The following is an 18,569-nucleotide window of genomic DNA, read 5'->3' on the forward strand; positions in this document are numbered from 1 at the left end:
AGTTAGCAGTATCTATTATATGTCGTTTGTCTTTTTTTAGACAAACATTGTTATTTATTTTGGACTTGTGAGTTTGAATGCCCCTTTGGTATTATATGTCTCACTTCAGACACCACTAAACTGTTATGCTTTATACACCACTAAACTATTAAGCAATACTAACACATATAGTAGTTTTGAAGATATTAATTCCCTCAAGATAAGTATACAATAGTATTAGATAAATGATTTAGAAGGCTATTGTTATTTTGCTTTTTATGTCCCGATCATTAACATCTTGTGGTCAAAACTAGTAAATTGTAATGTGATAAGTTAAATCCAGTGTGAGGAGATGACACATTCAAGAAATGTTTTCTTCAAAGAAAAAGGAAAGGAGTAAAGTTGTACATAAGGCTATATCTAGCGTTGAAAAAATTTAAATCACAAAAATACTGAACTCCGAAGAAAATTCAAAACGGAAAGTCCCTAATCAAATGGCAAAATCAAAAGGTCAGACATCAATGAATGGATAACAATTGTCATATTCCTGACTTGGTAGACATTTTCTTATGTAAAACATAGTGGATAATAAAACCTGGTTTTAATGATAGCTACAGCCTACACCTCTCACTGAAATGATCATTGAATTTGTGTCAGCAGAGACATGGTCTATTTTTTGCTTTTAATTTTTTATCAACAGCCGAACGTCTCAATTTATCATTTTTTTTTTTATAATAAAAAGATTTCATAATTGGTTTTTTTTTATTATTAGAACCCAGTAATATTATGGCATATTCTAAGCAGTTAAATGTATAGGAATAAACCACAAAACCTAACCATAATCAATTATTTCGAATTGTTTTCGTTCTTTTTGTCCCATTCAACGAGTTCCTCAACTGTCTGGGGTAGGTCTTTCCCACTTGTTTCAGGTAATAGTAGCTGTAACAACGTAACAATACCACAACAAGCGCCGAATATAACTCCTGGTCCCCATTCTATATGTCTTGCCTGAAAATATTGTTATCGCAATATAATGAACATTACAACCGGTACCCTGTATATCTAGTGTTGGGTTTATAAGATCTTGTGAATTGAAAATATGGTTCATGTATATATACGTTTCTATATATTTATAAAACGATATGTCCTCTTCTAATTATTATACTTGCCAAGGATACTTTCAAGGTAACCCCTGATCCCTTATGAAATAATAATAATTATAGGCAAGTCTTTTGTAATATTTTCATATCAATGCACCCTTCTTTAAAGAGCTCTACTATACAGGAGACTGATACGCTGAGCCGGATTTTCAACATGTTTACTTGCATTGTTTACAACCAGGAACAAATGTACATTATTCCGACTCTAATCGGATAATCACTCTTTTCTCTTACCTCATATGCTTAATGACAAGGATGAGCAGTGAATAAAAATTATAGTCTTGTTTCATTTAGATAGAAATTTTAATCATTCCCTGCTTCACCCTCCTACTAGTTCGCTCGAGACCGGCTAGATGGTTCGAGTCCCGAGTTAAAGAAAAGTAATTTCATTAGAAATCAATAATCAAATATTGAGTAGATTAATGCACGGTAATTGTAATCACACACTCAACAAAATGTTGGAACCGTAACTAATACACCAAATACATGTAACTTACCAGTAGTGATGAATAAGGAGCAAACATTCCACCGACATGATTAAAAAGTAACTTACCAGGATTGATGAATAAGGAGCAAACATTCCACCGATACAAGCAAAAAGTAACTTACCAGGGGTGGTGAATGATGAGCAAACATTCAACCGATACAAGCAAAAAGTAACTTACCAGGAGTGATGAATAAGAAGCAAACATTCCACCGATACGAGCAAAAGGTAACGTACCAGGAGGAATGAATAAGGAGCAAACATTCCACCGATACAAGCAAAAGGTAACTTACCAGGAGTGATGAAGAAAGGAGCAAATGTTCCACCGATACGAGTATACAAGAAACTTACCAGGAGTGATGAATGAGGAGCAACCATTCAGCCGATACAAGCAAAAAGTAACTTACCAGGAGTGATGAATGAGGAGCAAAAATCCCATCGATACGAGCAATAGGTAATTTACCAGGAGTGATGAATAAGGAGCAAACATTCCACAGATACGAGCAAAAGGTAACGTACCAGGAGGAATGAATAAGGAGCAAACATTCCACCGATACAAGGAAAAGGTAACTTACCAGGAGTGATGAAGAAAGGAGCAAATGTTCCACCGATACGAGTATACAAGAAACTTACCAGGAGTGATGAATGAGGAGCAACCATTCAGCCGATACAAGCAAAAAGTAACTTACCAGGAGTGATGAATGAGGAGCAAAAATCCCATCGATACGAGCAATAGGTAATTTACCAGGAGTGATGAATAAGGAGCAAACATTCCACAGATACGAGCAAAAGGTAACTTACCAGTAGTGATGAATAAGGAGCAAACATAGCAAAAAGTAACTTACCAGTAGTGTTGAATAAGGAGCAAACATTCCACCGATACGAGCAAAAACAGATCCGATACCAATACCGGTATTCCTAAAATAAACAACAGCTATTTCAGATTCATACCACATTATGTAATAAAGATCTATAATATTTTTTCGTAAACCCTTTAGTAATATAGATAAAAAGTCCAGTGCTGAAAATATTGAGTCTAGAGCTGTAGATGAGATATAGGATAAAATGTAAAGCTGGAGAAGTAAAAACCAGCGCTTAAGATTTAAAGCCTGCAGACGTAAAACATATTTTGCATCTCCATCTCAACTTAATCCAAGTTCAACTTACCTTAAGTTTGTAGGGAACAGTTCTGGAGTCCATAGAAATATGGCACTGAATGAAATTGTTATTCCATATTTTCCAATAAAACTAAATGCGACAGCAGCCGTGTTCAAACTGCTGCTTCTTGCTGTAAAAAATAAAAACACATACATTTAAGACCAATACAAACAAATGCTGAATAATCGCAAAAGAAGGCCGCAAATCAGTGTCTCATTATGATTTTGTAAATGGTAAGTTATTATTTGTTTTAGTTGGCAATGCTTTCTTTCAGTAATAAGGGAAGTTTATGGGGATGATTTGATCCAGGACTTTTGCTGTAATGTTGCAACATAAAAATAAATAGTAGACAAAATGATAAATGGTATCAGCTCTTTTGACTTAAAGATAATTTTTTAATCGACACTATTCTAATTTCTAGATCACGATAAGAAACATTTTCTTGTTTACATATTATTGTCAATATAATGAAATTTTTGGGGACTGTCATACAATTGAGAGGTTTACCTAGTGGTAAACAAATTTTGTAATTTTACTTCTTACATTGTACCTTTCTTATCCTTTAAATTCACCTCGACGCGATATAGGCGTTTAACATTATATGATCGTTGAAGTATTTAGCGAAAGGACACATTATATGAAGCGAACGTGTTTTGGTTTAAATTTATTTCTTGTCAATTAATAAAGGCAACAGTTGTATACCGCTATTCGAAATTCATAAATCGATAGAGAAAAAACAAATCCCGGTTACGAACTAAAACTGAGGGAAACGCATTAAATATAAGAGAACTACAACACAACAGAAACACAACATTGAAATCTAACACACACAGAAACAAACTATAATATAACAATGATTTATATAAATCGAGGATAAAGTTTTAGTTTCTAGCATCTTTGATGAGATATTAATTTTCGGCATATGTATACAAGTATTACAAAAATACCGAGCTCCAAAGAAAATAGAGCGATAAACCAGGTTTTATATGGCGCATCAAGCCAAGAAAATATCGAATAATCCTAATATTACATTAAATTATTCTTGACCATATATTTGAAAGTTAAATGAAGATGCAAAAATATCTTCTATAATTAAGTGATTTAATCAAAACAACCCACTCACTCTTTAAGGTTGTAAAAATAACTGATATTATCAGAGATATACCAGCTATGCTATGACCAATCATGGAAATTTTCTTTCTTCCTAACCTAAATGAGAAAAAAATATTTGTATTGTTTCTATATAAACACTTTGTTTGCTACAGGATTTTGAAACGATGTCTTTTTCTAAACAAAAATAAGCGTGGAATTATTTATTTCTCTGTTTGTCAAGCCTTCGACTTAAGTCGAAAAAGCGAAACATAGCGATCCTACATTCCGTCGTCGTCCACAAATATTCACTAGTTTTTGAAATTTTAATAATGTTCTTAAACTATACTGAATTTCTACCAAACTTAGACAGAAGCTTGTGTATGATTATAAGATAATATCCAGAAGTAAATTTGTAAAAATAAAATTCCATTTTTGCCGTATTTTACTTTTAAATGGACTTAGATTTTCTGCCAGGAAACATTACATTCACTCTGTGGTTAAAGTTTTAATAACTTTCTTACACTATTTTGGATTTGTACCAAACTTGGACAGAAGCTTGTTTATGATCAAACGCTAGTATCTTGATGGACATTTTGTTAACATTTAGTATCTGTGTATCTGTTTTTTACTTACAAATGGACCTTTTCTTCCAGTTAATATCCAGAAGTAAATTTGTAAAAATAAATTTCCATTTTTGCCGTATTTTACTTTTAAATGGACTTAGATTTTCTGCCAGGAAACATTACATTCACTCTGTGGTTAAAGTTTTAATAACTTTCTTACACTATTTTGGATTTGTACCAAACTTGGACAGAAGCTTGTTTATGATCAAACGCTAGTATCTTGATGGAAATTTTGTTAACATTTAGTATCTGTGTATCTGTTTTTTACTTACAAATGGACCTTTTCTTCCAGTTAACATTACATACATTTTGCATTAAAGTTTTAAAACATTATTAGATTCATAAACTATCCTGGATGTTTACCAAACTTGGACAGAATCTTCTTACAATTAAAAGATAGTATCAAGAGAAATATTTTTATGGATTTTTTTCCCTCATTTTTGTTGAGCCTGTGATTAACGGCAAAAGTAGGCGAGACACTGGGTTCCATTGCTTCAAAATAGATTATAAAACATTAAAAACTTGTGAACCCATGGCATCGGGCAAAAATTCTCAAGAATGACACTGGTTTGAAATATATAGAGAACAAATCTACGTATTTCATAGTTGCAATATTATGCTATACCTTTTAACAAGAAACATAAAAGTTATCATTGCAGGAAGTTCTACACCAACACTGATAAAGAAATTAAGGTATCGATCTCCTGATAGTTGAACTGATTGTAACGTCAGGCCATAGTATACGACAGAATTTGTAAACCTGAAATACATACAATATCAGAATTAGTTTTGATTTGGAATCCACAGCCCTCAAGTTTGGGAAAAAGGGGGATAACAATTACTTGGAAACATAACCAAATTTAAAAAAAAAGCATTGGCAGACAAAACAAATCTAAGTAACGATTTTTGGTGATTGTAAAATACATAATTGTAAATCTTTTTTCAGTTAACAGATTAACCGAGTTTATGACATTCTATATTTTTTTCATTGGAGTGTTTACATTCAGTAATGTGTTTACCAGTTTGATGACATTATTATACTTTTTTTAGAAAGGTGATTACCACGTTAATGACATAATTGCTGATGTTTTCAGTAAAGTTTTGGTTTTCAATATGGTCAGTATACTCTCGTTTGGCTTCTTTGCACTGCTAATATCCTTTTCTAAGTCAGGCTCTTGCAGTAGTCTCATTTCTGCTTCACCTTCCAGTAAAGGTAACACCTTTTCCAGTTTCACTTTGTTAAATCTTGCTACCTTTATGACTACAGCCTTTGCCTGTTTCATTTTTTTATTTGCTATAAGCCATCTTAAGGATTCATCTAGTATCCTAAAAGAAGAAATTTAAACCAATAAACTATTCGTTGTCAATTTAAAAAATGAATTGAGGGCTTTCAGGTGGTACTTATGTAGACGTTATACGTAATATGCAGTCGATATTTGACTACTAGTATATACACAAAAACTGATGTTAAGCTTAAACGGTGAATTTCCATCTTTTAATATACTGCCGTTAAAGCCTTGGATATTTGATGAGGTGTTACAACAACTGAGTCAATACAAATGTTGATGGGCGTTTCGCCGAAGAGCTTTCTGACAGCCCAGAAGTCAGCATGATTGTGCTGACATATAATATCGTTGATACTTTCATTTCATTTTATCAAATGCTTAGAAATGTTTAATTTACAGAATCACTGAGGTTTCCTATCCCCAAGCAATAATTGATTTATATGTATTTGGCACAATTGTTCGGAATTACTGAATACTAAAATTTATGATAAAATAGATGATTTTTCATTTCCTATCGTTAATTATCCATATTTAGATGGTGACGTTCCCTTGTCACCATCTTACGGTGTTTATGTATCTCAACGTGTACGACTCGCTCGTGTATGTAACAATGTTTTAGATTTTAACGAGAGAAATTTATGTATTACTGAAAAATTATTACACCAGGGTTTTCGATATCACAGACTAGTCATAACATTTACTAAATTTTATCATCGGTATAAGGACATCATTCGTAAATATAGCTCAACATGCAGACTTCTTATACGTTCAGGTATTTCACATCCAATTTTTTATGGAAATATTCTTTATAAAGCACAAAGGTGTCAGTATTCACCTCAAAAACTTACAAAACCTTTGAATAGACTTATTAAGAAGGGATATAGTTACGATACTGTTGTCAGGTCATTAAAGATTGCATATTTTGGCGTTAATATTGATTCACTTATAGGGTCTTTGCATTGGAACTAAACACATTTATTAAAAAAACAGTTGTTGGCATGACACGGGTTATGTTCTTCTCATATATGTTATGATGGTATGATACTAAACCCCTAACGGGAAGGATTGTGTCTGATGTTCATATGATGAAATCATAATCTTTCAGTCAATTTAATTGAAGTCTTGAGCTGGCATGTCAGTTAACTGTTAGAAGTCTGTTGTTATTTATGTATTATTATCATTTTGTTTATTTTCTTTGGTTAAGTCTTCTGACATCAGACTCGGACTTCTCTTGAACTGAATTTTGATGTGCGTATTGTTATGCGTTTACTTTTCTACATTGGCTAGAGCTATAGGGGGAGGGTTGAGATCACACAAACATGTTTAACCCCGCCGCATTTTTGCGCCTGTCCCAAGTCAGGAGCCTCTGGCCTTTGTTAGTCTTGTATTATTTTAATTTTAATTTCTTGTGTACAATTTGGAAATTAGTATGGCGTTCATTATAACTGAACTAGTATATATTTATTTAGGGACCAGCTGAAGGACGCCTCCGGGTGCGGGAATTTCTCGCTACATTGAAGACCTGTTGGTGACCTTCTGCTGTTGTTTTTTTTCTATGGTCGGGTTGTTGTCTCTTTGGCACATTCCCCATTTCCATTCTCTATTTTATATTTTATTGATAATGTTTTTTTAATTGATTCATAGAAATTCATATTTCTTATAACAAGTGCAAACTTTTGGGTTTTAAATGCTTCAAATTTTCAATTCATTTAGTCTTATTTTTCTATATAGTGTTTACTGGGAAAATGTCTACTTTTATATATATAGACAAAATCTAAATCTGCAGATAAAATAGTCCTTACAGCAATTGATGCTTGAGCACGTCCGTTCGTTTTTCTTACTTCTTTCTTGTAGTATTTTAAATTTTTGATGACAAATCATGTTACCAAATGGTGAAATTATTAAAAGATCAATAATAGTACTATATTCTTTACGCTTACTTTCATAACTACTACGTTATACTACACAAAGTACGTTAGTTAGAATAGCTTTGCAGACATTGGTACAAACATATATGACAGCAGGATAAGATACCCTGAGAGCAATAAAAGAGGGACGAAAGATACCACTCATAAATCGAAAAAAAATACTGACAACGCCTGGCTAAAAACGAAAGAAGACAAACAGACAAATTATAGAACACATGACACAACATAGAAAACTAAAGAATAAGCAACACACACCCCACCAATAAAATAGGGGTGATCTCAGGTACTCCGGAAGGGTAAGCAGATCCTGCTCCACATGTGGTACCCGTCGTGTTGCTTATATTATAAAAAAAAATCGGTAAATAGTCTAATTCGGTAGGTCACATTCGTGAAAGGGAAGGGGATTGTAGTTACGACGTAAGGAACATATCCAATATCATTTGTGAAACGGTTATTCCATAACGATCAACCAACTCGTGATGGTGTCCGTCAAATTTACGAAGGGATGATTTCAACTTCACCAATTGAAACTCTTGGTTTAATAGCTTCCTTGTGAGCAGCAACCCTCTATCAAGAACTCATGATAGGAAATGCAAGCACGGGAATGTCGTATCAATTGGGAGATATATACCCCGTATGCAGGTGCTGCTGGAATATTGCTACTTAGAAATGGAAAGTTCACAATTGGAAAGCTGAAATCATCTCTTTTGTCGTAAAGTTATGTTTTCAACCGACCCTCATTGTCAATTTCTAAATGTAAGTCAAGATATGAAGCCGACTTAACTGTATCTGTTGTATCCTTTATCTCTAGTTCGATAGGATAGATGAGTTCAACATAGTCACCAAATTTTGAATTATTTAGTGAAAGAACGTCATCTATATAGCGGAAAGTAGAGTTAAAGGATATTGCTAACTTCTTATCTTTCTTCCTTAGATGTTCCTGTATGAAGTCAGCCTCATAATAATAAAGAAACAAGTCGACAAGAAGAGGGGCACAATTGGTTCCCATTGGAATGCCGACAGTCTGTTGAAAAATATGTCCTCCGAACGTAACAAATATGTTGTCAATCAAAAAATCAAGCATTTGATAATGTCAGTTTCAGAGATTTTTTTGTTTGAATCAGAGTGATCCTTTACAAAGTAGGATTTATCCCTCCCTAAGACAAGATACTTGTATCTACGTTGGCCATTCTTTTTTAGGAAATAAAGCAATACCAACTCTTTGAATTTGTCTTTTAGCTTGGAATGTGGGATACTTGTGTAAAGTGTAGAAAAGTCAAAAGTTTTAATACTATTGCAAGATGAAAGAGAGTTAGATTGTATGTACTCTAAAAGATCTTTGGAATTTTTAAGTATCCACATCTGATTCACGCCACCTCTAGAATAGGAAGTTTCACAACAACTTTGAAGCCCCTCTTTGATTGTTGATAAAATAGATGTCAATAATGTAGGAAATGGTTTCTTGGAGCACTAGGAAGACCCAGCAATATACCGTTGTTTGTAAGGACACTTAAGTAGTTTAGGTATCCAATAAAGTGATGGAAGATAAAGTTCTTCATTTTTGGTTGAAATTCCAAAGGAACATATCACTGACCTATGATTATCCAGGATTATGTTGAGTTTCTAAGTGAAGTGTCAATTCCTAATTCGTTTATCAAGCAGTTAGTGTAATGAGTTTTACACACAAAAACGATGTTGTTTGGGACTTTATCTGCGGGGACAACAACATACTTGTCATGGAGGTAGGATAAGTGTTTTGCAACCTTTGGGTCTTTAAAGATTGACGTATCATGTACATTGATATACCCATTCAGTTTCTTAATTCTGTTTTGTATCAACGACCTCACTGCCTTAATCCATTCGGAAAGAGTGTCTCATCTTCCTTTCCGTGTTTAGCCCATTGCATGGCATAATCATCGACTGAATCCATCAAAAAAATTTAAAGTTGTATTTCCAATTGATGGAATTAGGCTCACGATATTTCGGACCTTTCGATAACATATTTCGCAGGAAAGTGTTATTTACAATTTTGAGGTCACCTATAATAACGTGGCCAGCCGAATTATATGTGCAATCGGCAAGTTTAGACTTGAAGTCGTCGATATTGAGATCCTGCAAAACGTGTTTGTAATTGAAAATTTTAGTTGCAATAGGTTTGGTATAGGTATAAGAAATTATTATTACAGACTGATCTTTGAAATAAGGAGGTATTTTCGATTAAAGTAATTTAAGATGAAGGATATTGCCTCAGTTGACGCCATCTAAACCTTTGTTTGCAAAGGAACGATTAAGATTTTTTTTTCTCTTTATCATCTTTTCCAGAGCGGACTGGTTTGAAAAGTCTGTGACTTGCAATATCCGAAATTATAGCTGTAAGTTTTATTGGTTTGAATGCGGGTTTGTAACAGTGGTTTCAAAGCAGAAATTAAAAAAGGATGAAGTTTTGAAAGGGGTAATGAATAAAGTTTCGTGCGAATGTGATGAATACCTAACGGCTTTTGTATAAATGGCAGCAAGTCATTAATAGAGACATCATGCAGAGTAGGTGATGTATAATGACAATGACCATGACTGCGTCTACGTCGAGGAGAAGAGTTGAAAATATTCAGCACATTTACCGAGCTACACGAAGGACTAGATAGAATACCTATACCATCAATGTTGTCATTGCAACCATATGGTGTCGCAGTTCCCAACTGTGTAAATAAACTCATCATAGATACCAGGACTAGACGCCAGACGTGCGTTTCGTCTACAAAACACTCATCAGTGAGGCTCGAATCCAAAAAAGATAAAAAGGGCGAAATAAAGTACGAAGTTGAAGAGCATAGAGAACCAAATTTCCTAAAAGTTTTGCCAAATACAGCTAAGGTAATCTATGGCTGAGGTAGAAAAGCCTTAGTATTTCAAAAAAATTTGTTAACAGTAAATTTATTAATCCAGTAGTCCTCTTTTTGTCTACGGAGAGGCGTTGCAAGATTAGGATTGTTAGTGCTATGGTATATTTTTTTGATACTGTGAACTGTCATAAAAACAATGGAATGATCGGGCAGATTAAAATGCTGGTAAAGAATGTCGTTTGTGTTGAGGTTAATGTCTGATCTATGACCGCACATACGTTTCTTTAGCCGTCCTTTCGTTTCACCGACGTATACCAATCCGCAAAGGTTGCACTGTAATCCGTAGACGACATTTATCGTTTTACAATTCAGATCATCGTAACTTCTGGTAAAATATGATTTCTTTGTTAAATTGCTAGTGAATTCAGCATCTGTTTTTAAATTTCACAAGTTTTGCAGCCTTTGGTCTCACATTTCGAAATGCGACAGTGTTGTTCAGAGTCATCAAAATCCAAAATATTTTTACGGAGAACTGAACATGGCTTCTTGTGGACAATTGTCTCATTAGCAATCACACCACATCTTTCTTTTTTATATGTATATGTGTAATATTGCTATTGTCACTAGTGTGATGATCTGAATGAGTCATGTTTGAGATATTCGTCATGTCTGGTGATGAGGGGACACCTGTCGTATCAGATGACACCGTGTCCATGGTGACATCTGTTTCGGACCTTTTTATACTGGGCGACGTCCGAGCCAGTCTCCTGTTTGATCTTCGTATAAAAGCGTCATATGTCAATAAAAGCATCATAGGTCGAAGAGAGACAAGAACACCATGGATAAAAAAAATAACGAAAAGACAAACAACACAGCACTCTACAAAAAACTAAACACGAACCCTGTCATGAAACATTGACAGCGGGTGATCAGTATTTGAGATAATTCCTTGGTTAGAACTGTGGGTCAAATAATTCAATCTGTGGGATGTTTTGTGAACTATTTCTTTGTACCTTTATTACCCACGGTCTTGTGTGTAATTTCCATCAATTGCTGTATTATTAAATCTATATACTAGCATGATCGTTTGTTCAATTCATAGTATAGATTAAAACATATAAAACAAAAGAAGAAGATTATTTGCATTTCTTTATTACATGTTCATTTTTGAAAGATTTTTGGGAGAAAGTACATTATCTTCTAGCAAAAATGAATTTTCAAAACAAGATATTAGCAAAACATATAGTATTTGGATACAAAATATCAGATCAAGGGTATAGGGTACGGTTTTAATTATTTCTTGACAATTATAGGTTTTTGACAATTATAGGTTTTTGTATTTACAAGTCGTACTATGTATCCGAGCAAAAACTGAAATTTTTAGATGTGTATGCTATGTTTATCAAGGATTTACGAAGGTTCATGAATGAGAACAAAACAGTATCTCAAAATGTATTTTTCATAAAGTTAAAAAGATTGATATAATTGATGGGAATAAAAAATAATGTTTTATTATATTTTATTATATTCCGTGTATTTTCCTGGATACTCAGAAAGTATTTCACAGGGATACTTTATTGAAGCTTGGACAATGAAGTAAACATGTAACAAGCAATTTGAAGAATAAAGAATATTTATTTGTTGGAAAAAAAAGAAAAAAAAGAAGATTAAAACATATACGTTACCAATATGCAAACAGACTATGAAACCCGACGAGACCAGATGCCATTTGTACATATCTCCAATTAATATTTCTCATCAAATATCCAATACCAGCGACCCCGATAACATTGAGTGACCATGATAACGATGCCAGGGCGCTGACCATTCCTCTATTTTCTTTTGATACTTGTTCCATTATTCCAATATACATTGTTAAACCATATCCCTAAGAGATATATGTTGAAATTATAGTGTTTTTACGTACTGAGTCAATACTTATAATATAAAATCCTTTTTTTTTCTGATATTTTGATTTTAAAAATGGCAAATTGTTCTGTAAGAAAAAGAGTATTGTCTAATTTACAACTACCCTATACCAATATAATCAATCGTTCTGTCATTACATACTGCTAATTAAGTTTCTGACATCACGAAAACAACTTCTTTTTTTTCTTTCAGTTTGACCGACAGTTATATATGTATGCAGCTATTGTGTAATAGACCACTAGTATTCAGCTTTCTGTATTCTAAGTAACACATTAAACCATTTTCTTACAGTAAACAGTAGTTGTTTTTATCTCTATGAATTCTAAGAGAAATATGTTGAAATTATAGTGTTTTTTACGTACTGGGGCAATACTTATAATATAAAATCCTTTTTATCTCATATTTTGATTTTAAAAATGGCAAATTGTTCTGTAAGAAAAAGAGTATTGTCTCATTTACAACTACCCTATACCAATATGACCAATCGTTCTGTCATTACATACTGCTAATTCAGTTTCTGACATCACGAAAACAACTTCTTTTTTTTTCTTTCAGTTTAACCGACAGTTATATATATATATGCAGCTATTGTGTAATAGACCACTAGTATTCAGCTTTCTGTATTCTAAGTAACAAGTTAAACCATTTTCTTACAGTAAACAGTGTTGTTTTTATCTCTATGAATTCTATATACCTGCTGAAACGCTCCACTTAAAAATCGTAATACTGCATATATATAGTAATTTCCGAATGAGGCTGAAATTCCACTAATCGTCAACAAGATCATGCAACTAACAGTTAACGGTTTTCGTCCATAACGGTCAGCAATGGATGGAAAAATTAGTGACCCAACTCCTTGTCCTGCTGTCCATATGGTCTGAGTAAGCTCTCCTAAACCTGCTTTATCACATACTAGGTTCCACTGAAAAGTATAGATACAAACATATAAAGTGATAATCAAAGACCCTTGCTTCAAATCGGAAATAGCGCTTTTATACTATTAGGAAGAAAACCTTTCAACACGTACAATTAAACAATGTGAAACATCCTGAAGATCATTATAGCTAACATATAACTTCGATTTTCTAGTTTGAGACAGACACATAATGTGTCGCATTAACAACTAATCAAAACCCTGTTCTTGTTTTACTTTTCTCTTACGACAACAATAGTATAACAATGTTCAAAACTAGACATTTCCTGTTTAAGGTCACGAAAAGTATTATCTTTTTTAAGTATCGCTTGCATCTCAAAGGTTTCACTGAACTTGAGATAAAGGATGCTACCAATCTAGGAGGTATGTATAAAGGCAACAGTAGTATACTGCTATTCAAAAGTCATAAATTAATGAAGAGAAAACACATCCCGGTTACAAACTTATATGCTTCATATCGTGATGTTTTCATTGACACCGATGGACAGTTTCCGTTCTGCTTTCCTATTGATGTGTTTCCCTATGTTTTAATTTGTTTTCGCTTTAACGAGCTCAGGAGTAGTATACCGATGTTCAATAGTTAATAGTTGATTACGAGAAAGCAAATCTAGGTCACGAAACTAAACCGAGAGAAACACAACTAAAAGAAGAAAACAACGAAACAACAGAAACACTGAACAACAACACCAGCAAATAGAAACAGACTATCTAATGATAACTGCCATATTCCTGCCTTGGTACAGGACATCTTAACAACAAAAAATAGTGGGTTAAACCTGGTTTTCTGGCTACCCGTACCTCCCGATTAAATGGCAATGTTAGAAACACTGCTACATTAACAACATGTTTGTAACTTGAGCATCAAGGCGGGTGCCACATGTAGAGCAGGATCTCCTTCCCTTTCCGGAGCACCTGAGATCACCCCTAGTTTTTTGGTGGGGTTCGTGTTGCTTATTCTTTAGTTTTCCATTTTGTGTCATGTGTATTATTGTTTTGTCTGCTTGTCTTTTTCACTTTTAGCCATGGCGTTGTCAGTTTATTTTCGATTTATGAGTTTGACTGTCCCTGTGGTGTCTTTTGTCCCTCTTTTGTGACAATAATACAACACAAATAAACGCAAAAACACTCAAGACAGAGAAATACATCAATAAATAATAAAGTAGTACATTACAATATGTAAACCACAGAATAACAACGGATTTCCATTGAATTAACGACACCACAACACTTCATAAACTTATATATCGATTTACGACCTTTGAACAGCGGTATATTACAGTTGGCTTTATTTATAATTAAGCGAAAATATTTCTAACCAAATGCTTGAATTTCTAATTATCTACATAATTTCAATTTTTCTTGTTCCAACTTTTTTTATTCTGCTCATAGGTCCACGAACATGCTTACAAACTGAACATGCTTTAAATTTTAACAAGACATAAAATGACTTTTTTTAAAAGAATAAACCCTTCAGTTTGCGTTCAGATGAAAAAGACTGTTTCAATATAAACCATGTAATTCTAAATTTTAAAAACTTTGCTTCATGTTATTTTCACGTCATGCTAGAAGCTCCTTCATACCTCTACAACAAAAGTGTCAACTTCAATATCATACTGATGCCCTTCAACACATGGTATGTTGATAACTTCTGTGGAATTTGATATATTGCGGGATATTATGGTATGACATGAGTCGTACTTCACCACTGTATACGTTGTATTATACTGTTCTGTGTATCCATATTCATATAGATCCTTGGTAAATGGTTTACATCTATGACTTGGGGCATATCCTACAAATGTTAACTTGTTTAAGATTTAAAATAAAATTAGAATATTGGAAGGTATGATGAAGCCACTGTTATAAAACTCTTTAAATTGCACATTTGAACTATGTACAATGCTTCCTACTTGTAATTACAAGATTCCTTATCACCGATCATGTGTCATGAAATTTTAACATGAAATAGCATAAAGTAATCCAGTAGTGTAGCAGAATTAAACCTTGTTTGTATTTGTCAACTTTTCGTTTTGTATTCTTTTATGAACTATTGTCTAATTCTTCAAGTTTTTCTTGTCATGACGGTTTCTATCTTTTCATAAACTTATGATTTTAATTCCCTATGGCATGTGTTTTTTTTCTTCTTATCTTGTTACCAAATAGTTACATCGAAACAAATATTCGCCATTTGGACTCAGTTATTTAACAGTTTAACAGTGCAAAATATCTGTTAAAGTAAAATAAAAAAATACTGAACTGAACAAAGAAATTCAAAACGGAAAGTCTCCAGTCAAATGTCAAAATCAAAAGCTCAAACAAATCAAACGAAAGGATAAACATATGGCAGATCTTTGACTTCAACGTTACCATCCATGCACACATTTGATAACAATCCCATTTGATTGTTGACTTATTTGGAGCATTACTAACCCGGTAACCAACATGTATAGACAATATTTAAGAGCATTACTATTCCGGTGTATGGACAAAAAATTTAATGGTGTCTTGGTTCTGGATATGAAGTGTATGGAGTGTGAAATGTCCGGAAAACTCATATTTATAGATTATCGTTCATCATCTCAACGAGATTGATTTTCTCGCTTGAGCCGGGACGGCGAAAGCGAGAAAGGCAATCGAGTTGAGATGACCAATGATAATCTGTTATGGCTATTTTACCTATGACGACGTTGTCAATTTCATGTCAATTTCGTTAGCAACGCCACGTTCCTGCTTAGTTTCTTGCGATAATTTTCCATATCAAGCGAGTAGCATGGTATGAAAAATTATCACAAAAAAGATCAAAGGAAAAATGCAAAAAATAGCGATAAATACTATTAATGCTTTAGTGACTTAATAAATTTCTAAGTAATTCCAACACATTGTATATGATACAGCTAATGCATGACTGCTATGTGCATTATACAATAGTATCTGCAATTGGCAAAAGAAAGTAAAATTTAACAAAAATCTGTCTCTGTTGATCAGGTAGTTTAAAAGTCAAAATTTAAACGCAGCTTTAATGTTTATACTACAATGTAGTAGGTTTCAAGAAATAAACATTACCAAGTGTTCATTAAAAACAAGACAGCTCTTGCTCTTCTTGATAAACTTCATCATTGCGATAGAATATAAAATGTCGTTTGCAAAGAAAACTTATGTACTTATACATATACTCACCAACAAAGACGTAAACTAGCATGGGAAAGCCTGCCATATATACTGATATAAAGAAAGCGTAAATAATCTGTAGAACTGTGTATCGTTTACCCAAAATCCTCCAAATATTGTCTACATCAATATTTTCGGCCATATTGAGATGTTGAAATATTGTCTTAAATGTTTGTAATAATCATATACAGTATAAGTATTTAGATTCGTGTTGTGAAATATATTACTTGCATATCTATAAATGATGTAAAGAAAGGTATACAGTTAAATAACGTGAAAGACGAATATTATTATTACAATGCACACAACCTATTGGTCAAGCATGACCTTCATCAGATATGCTCGTGACCAAATCATTTGAACAACGAATAATATTGAAACGTCAAAAATTTTAAAAATTGTAATGGGCATTGATAGAACAGCAATAGTTGCCTTAGGTCACAACAAAAACGAATTTTACAAACACGCCGGGAGTCACATGTTAAATGATTACCAATCTGGAGCATGCGATATATATTTAATTTCTGTATTCATTTTGATATTAATTGTTTTGGTTACTTTTTGTTCAGTTTTAAGAAACCACCAAGAACCAGATCTTAGGGAGGCAGAAGATTGTCTACACTACTGAATAGATAAATAAAGGCAACAGTAGAATAGATAAGCGTGTCTTTTAAGGACATACGATACAATTTTGACACCGCAGTGATTTTAAAAAAGAAGATGTGGTATGATTGCCAACGAGACAACTGTCGACAAGAGATCAAAATAACACAGACATTAACACCTATAGGTCACCGTACTTCTACAATGAACAAAGCCCATACCGCATAATCAACTATTAAAGGGCCCGATGTGACTATGTAAAACAATTTAAACGAGAAAACTAACAGCCTCATTTATATAAAACAAGAATGTGTCCATAGTGCACGGATGCCCCACTCGCACTATCATTTTCTATGTTTAGTGGACTGTGAAATTGGGGTAAAACTCAAAATTGGCATTTAAATTAGAAAGGCCATATCATGTATACGAAGTTTCAAGTTGATTGGACTTCAATTTCATCAAAAACTACCTTGACCAAAAACTTTAACCTGAAATTTGCACTATCATTTTCTATGTTCAGTGAACTGTGACGTAGGAATCAAAACTCTAATTTGGCATAACAATTAGAAAGATCATATCATTGGGCACATGTGTACTAAGTTTCAAGTTATTTGGACTTCAACTTCATCAAAAACTACCTTGACCAAAAACTTTAACCTGTCGCAGGACAGACGGACGAACGGACGGACTCACAGACGAACGAACGGACTCACAGACCAGAAAATATAATGCCCCTCTACTATCGTATGTGGGTCATAAAAATGAACGAAAAACAAGTATGTAACACAAAAACAACCGACAACCACTGAATTATAGGCTCCTGACTTGGGACAGGCACAAACATAAATAATGTGGCGGGGTTAAACATGTTAGCGGGATTCCAACCCTACCCCTAACCTGGAACAGTGGTATAACAGTACAGCATATGTTTGGTTACTAAAATTTGCATACAAGCTATAATTAACCTTGTCTATTCAACTTTTTTTAAAATAGGTATACCTTCATGTACTCTTTCTAAGATAAATGGAGTCTAAATTATAAACATTTCCTAAAAATGTGTATTTCTTGATAATTTCTATCCTTTGGATAGACAAACATAACTTTTTTGTTTCATAATATACTAGTAGACGCTAGCAGATTTTTATAGGTTGCACTTTGTAAATACAGCTGTTTCTCAAAACATGCCTCTTTTGAAAAAATTTTGAATATTCATATATTAAAATTAATTTTACATTCTTGGTTCTTAGTTATGCTCTCTGTGTTCCATCTCACAGAGACATAACTTGGGAATGTTACCAGTAAATAAAAATGTGCATATTGTTTACATTGAAATCTGTGATAACCTTTATTCGAGGTAGAGTTAAGAAAATTAGTGTTAGTTTAAA

At 33.3% G+C, this 18,569-nt stretch overlaps 1 protein-coding gene across 1 annotated transcript; it reads right to left on the minus strand.

The window, feature by feature from the left end:
* Positions 1–719: 719 nt before the first annotated feature.
* Positions 720–16,735, minus strand: LOC139525353 (organic cation transporter protein-like). Its single transcript, XM_071320586.1, has 10 exons — positions 16,591–16,735; positions 14,994–15,205; positions 13,174–13,401; positions 12,236–12,438; positions 5,559–5,822; positions 5,122–5,256; positions 3,905–3,990; positions 2,791–2,911; positions 2,469–2,541; positions 720–987 (listed from the first exon to the last, which is right to left on the minus strand). Exons 1-10 carry the CDS (start codon positions 16,721–16,723, stop codon positions 826–828), a joined length of 1,617 nt encoding a protein of 538 aa, XP_071176687.1. The 5' UTR covers positions 16,724–16,735; the 3' UTR covers positions 720–825.
* Between the last annotated feature and the right edge of the window lie 1,834 nt (positions 16,736–18,569).

Source organism: Mytilus edulis, chromosome 5, assembly GCF_963676685.1.
Source record: "Mytilus edulis chromosome 5, xbMytEdul2.2, whole genome shotgun sequence".
NCBI classification, from domain to species: domain Eukaryota; kingdom Metazoa; phylum Mollusca; class Bivalvia; order Mytilida; family Mytilidae; genus Mytilus; species Mytilus edulis.

What these genes read in the sequence shown, in the direction of transcription:
- LOC139525353 (XM_071320586.1), bottom strand. Translation starts at nt 16,723, where the DNA reads ATGGCCGAAAATATTGATGTAGACAATATTTGGAGGATTTTGGGTAAA. An exon ending in TTGACACTTTTGTTGTAGAG is followed by an intron (nt 13,402 to 14,993) that starts GTATGAAGGAGC and finishes TATACTTTTCAG; the next exon opens with TGGAACCTAGTATGTGATAA. An exon ending in TAAGTGGAGCGTTTCAGCAG is followed by an intron (nt 12,439 to 13,173) that starts GTATATAGAATT and finishes TATATCTCTTAG; the next exon opens with GGATATGGTTTAACAATGTA.